Source organism: Capsicum annuum, chromosome 4, assembly GCF_002878395.1.
Source record: "Capsicum annuum cultivar UCD-10X-F1 chromosome 4, UCD10Xv1.1, whole genome shotgun sequence".
NCBI lineage: Eukaryota > Viridiplantae > Streptophyta > Magnoliopsida > Solanales > Solanaceae > Capsicum > Capsicum annuum.
In genome coordinates, this window is record NC_061114.1 from 171,496,305 (window position 1) to 171,500,637 (window position 4,333).

Here is a 4,333-nt window from a genome sequence, read left to right on the forward strand (position 1 = left end):
GTCTTCCATAGAGAAGAATCTCTTTTTATAGGTTTTTTACTTTTTGGTATGCCCCTTGTGTACGAGTTTAGCCCACCTGCTTTTGATGAAATATATTTACCTGGTCACAAAAAGGCAATTTTTCATCCAGTTCTCTAATTTAACAGCCAGCAGAATATCTAACTATTATAGCAGAAACCATTCTGACACTTGTCCAAAACTTCAAGGGGCAAAAAGTGTATCATAAACAGATCTTCTACAGATGTAGACAAATTTATAAAGCACAACATAGACCATAGCAATAATACTGATATAAAGTTGGAGGAGACGGTGCCTGCATTACAGGCATGCCATTCTAGACCTCCTCCCACATGCAACTGAACCCCTAATTAAGCAGAAATGGAATCAAAATAGCAGATTCGCAACAAACACTTCTGGAGAGTTTTTCTTGGATCAGACTCAGACCTTGTTCAGATGACTGGATGATTTTCCGTGAAATGTGCTCAGCTGCTTTCCTTTTCCTCTTTGATTTGCACGTGAGAAGTGCATCTATTGTCTGATTTCCATCTGATACACAACTACCATGAAACAAAAACTAATAATAATAAGAAAACATAATTTCCACTTACACAAGTAAGACAAAAGAAAAACTAAAACAAGTAACACAAGAGTAATATCCTGAATATTCAAACACTAAGCTATTACCAACCTGAGAGCTAAAACTGGCCTTGGAACACCACAGCATTCTTTGAAACCTTTGAGCACTTTAGACTGTGATAGATATAGAGATGCATTGAGGCCAGGGACATACAGCATTACCACTTTAGGGATCAAAGGCTTATTCTGCATGCAAAAAGAGAGAGGTACAGAAGAAACTGGGTTCAGCCTCTAAGGAAGATATTATTCACTGGAAAATTGACAGGGACCATCCGAAAGGCAAACAAACATCCACGTAAACTAAATTCTATCTCCCTGTACGTCAAAATAAATGTGCAGTATATCATAATTCAGGATATATAGCACCTAGATTGCATACGACTTGAGAGCCAATAGCAAGTAAAACCATACCATTTCCTTAGTATTATCAAAATTTCATTGATGTTTCAAAGAGAGCTCAAGCTCAAGTAAGACAATCTTTGCAACCAACTCATTCTCCTAATGACTCACATTGACATATAAGATAATGCAGCTACGTGTTACTGGCAGAATCTGCAAACTCATTACAGACTGACATACAAATTAAACACGGACCACATTCATTTATTTTTAGAATAAAATAGGAATCACATTAATTCAATAAAGGTAAAGTGAGTCTAAAATACAGCACATTAATAAATGAAGGAAGTATGCAAATGTACTTTAGTGAATTCATTAAGTAATTGTTGTACATACTTACAAGTGAATACCCAAGATGGGATATGGGTCCAAAAATGATTTTATTTTTCTTTTTTCCCTTTTTGGGTAGGTCAATAATTTCGATAACATAAACACCAAGTACGTATTAGAAGATATTTACAAGTTGTCAATGTCTAAGTTACTCGGACTCTGGTGCGGGTGACGTGGGTGCAGATCTATAGGTGGGATCCTTCATGATCTCAATCTTAAGATCCGGAGATATGGATCTAGGTATGGACACGCGTGCAAGGATTAGGTTAAAAATAATTCAATGTCTAAAAATAGAGTTATAAAACCTATATTGTGAGCTATTATATAGAAAACTTGAGGAGAAAATATTGATCAAGAGGAGAATCTAAAAGGAAAAGCAATAACATAGAAATTTCTATGAGCAAGGTATACCATTTTCTTCAATTTCACCTTAGCTTTTGTTTTAATTATAGAAATCATTAAATGTGTCTAAACTTTCCCTATCATTTTGGTCAAAGTACCCAAAATCAGTTGAACAGATCGGGTACATATCCCACACCCATGTTGTGCCAACACGGGTGCGGCACCGAAAGTGAAAAGTCCGAGTAACTTAGGCCAATGTGACTTAACTGAGTCATTCACCTTTGCCCAATTATCAAGACAGCAGGGCATCCTTTCCTTACACCGAAAGAACAAATTAAAAAAGAAAAAAAAAGTTGATCTTCTTTACATTGTTCTCACTAATTTGAGCAATCTTCAATTTCTACATTCCATGTGTCAAAAAAGGACAAAAAGGAGACATGATTTGATTCTTTTTGAACAGGTGAGTCAGAAAAAGTGAATCTAACAGTTATATAATTTGGTAACATCAGATACTCCAGTGTGATTTATATAATCATTTATACACTTTCGGGTGACTAATGCTTTAATGTACCTTACCAGCAAAATCTACATCACCTATCTAGCATGGAGATGAAAATGTATTCTAGATCACTAGCAAACAATTATTGTTGCATGTGTTATTTATACACTATCAAATATATAAATAATCCAGTAAGCAATCCTTGAAATGGACCAGATTGATATGAGAAACCTCAAGGTAAGGACAGCTCAATCTGTCCTCACCAGATTTTCCTCAACGTATTCCAAAAAAGTGAGACGTTTGTGCGTCTGATACAGTTATACATGCCTGCGTGGATAACATGCAAAGAAAGGAATGAAATACATTACTTTGATAAAAACCCATGATGGCATGAACCCATCAGCAAGCACCCAGGTGACAAGTCCTTGCACGTCCTGTATTATCACATTAAGCATGATAAATCAAGTTCTAACCTCTTGTAAAATAAGAAAAAATAACCTCGATCAGTATGTTATTAAACATACTTGAAGATTCAAGGTTGAGTTGGCTTCTGGTTTGTTGAAAACAATATCTGCTCGCGCCTACACCACAATCAAAAATTCAAACCTTGTATAACAATCACACAGACATTAAAAAGTTCAACCAACATGCATAATAATTTCTCTTTCACAATGATAAATAACAATGGATCAGACACAACTATCTGGAAAATTAACAACATGACCATTGTCTCCCAAACAAAAACAGAAGAAAAATACCAAGCAAACACCAAATAGAAAATGACGCTGACAACAGGAATAGTATGTCACCACGGCGTTCCAAATTTTTCAATAATACGAATCTTAATTTCTTCAATAGCACTCCTCCTCTTTGGGTGAGCAAGTTAAAATTACTCACTTAAATGAACTCAATCTACAAATCACGAAAGATATTTCTTTTATCGGTTACAAAAGCTGCTTTATTTTCCCCCTTTTAGCCTTGTCTCTTTTATACACTGCCCTCCCCAAACCCCACTTATGGAATTACACTGGCTATGTTGTTGTTTTGGGGTTTCTATCATGATTAATTAATTTTCAAAATTAATGCCTTTATAACCACTCTCCATTGAACTCACAATTAAAACAATATATCCTCATCATACTAAATTTTCATTTAGCAACAATCTCCTCTTTTCTTCAAGTTAACCAATTAAAACTCCATCCAATACAACCCAATTAAACTAACTCCACTCAAAAGCTCCACAAAGAAATCCATGTTACTCGTGAAACCCAACAACAATAACAAAAAAAAAAATCCAGAAAAGCTGTGCTATAACTATTTAAGAACTTTATAAGGATACCCACATCCACTAATAAGCAAAATAAATTCACATTCATGATATACAAAAGCAGAGCTTTGGTACTCCATTAAAGAAGTTTTTTTGAAAAAAAAAAAAAAAAAACATATACATAAGATGAAAAAGCAATATTATAGGAAAGGGACCTCAGGGCCATAAACATCAAAGAAGGATTTGGCTTTGTGTTCGTCAGAGTTTTCAGTTTTACTGTTCTCCAAACTCATGTCGTTACTAAATAGTCAGTCACCGAACAGAAAAAAGGCACATAGGGGAAGGCATGTTGTTAGGGTCGGACCCTTCTTATATTCTTTTCTTCTCTTTTTTTTTTTTTTTTTTTTTACATGAAGGTTTTCAAATGTTTGTCATAGTAAATCTTTTGATTGATAATAGCATTTTTTGCTGGCTAATATTAAATTTTGATTTTGATTCTGATTCTTATTATATTTAATTTTTGTTATTGATATGGAGTAATAATTTAAAATTTTATAGTTGAGGGTTATAGTGTAGAATGAATTACTTAATTCTCTTAGGGGTCATTTTTTTAAATGCTTGTTTGGTTGATAATATTTGGATAATTTATTTTTGAATTAATAATTAATATCAGGATAAATTATCCACTCAATTGGTGGAATAGTTATTCCACCATAATTTCTCCTTCGGATAAATTTATAAAAGGACAAAAATATCCTCAAATCTTATGATATTCATTTCACACATATATATATTTTATTTATGAATATATTATACGTTAAATTTATTTAAATAATTACTATGTTAATTTATATATTTTA

General features: G+C 33.3%; 1 protein-coding gene across 1 annotated transcript in view; it reads right to left on the reverse strand.

Annotated features, from left to right (window-relative positions):
* The window catches only part of LOC107867739 (small RNA degrading nuclease 5), a gene marked incomplete in the record, with an annotated part of 13,798 nt that extends 9,932 nt beyond the window's left edge, over nt 1-3,866 (reverse strand). The window contains 4 exon segments of the mRNA XM_047410858.1: nt 689-822; nt 2,575-2,640; nt 2,731-2,787; nt 3,689-3,866. Coding sequence (XP_047266814.1) covers nt 689-822; nt 2,575-2,640; nt 2,731-2,787; nt 3,689-3,766 — 335 coding nt within the window.
* Nucleotides 3,867-4,333: the final 467 nt, after the last annotated feature.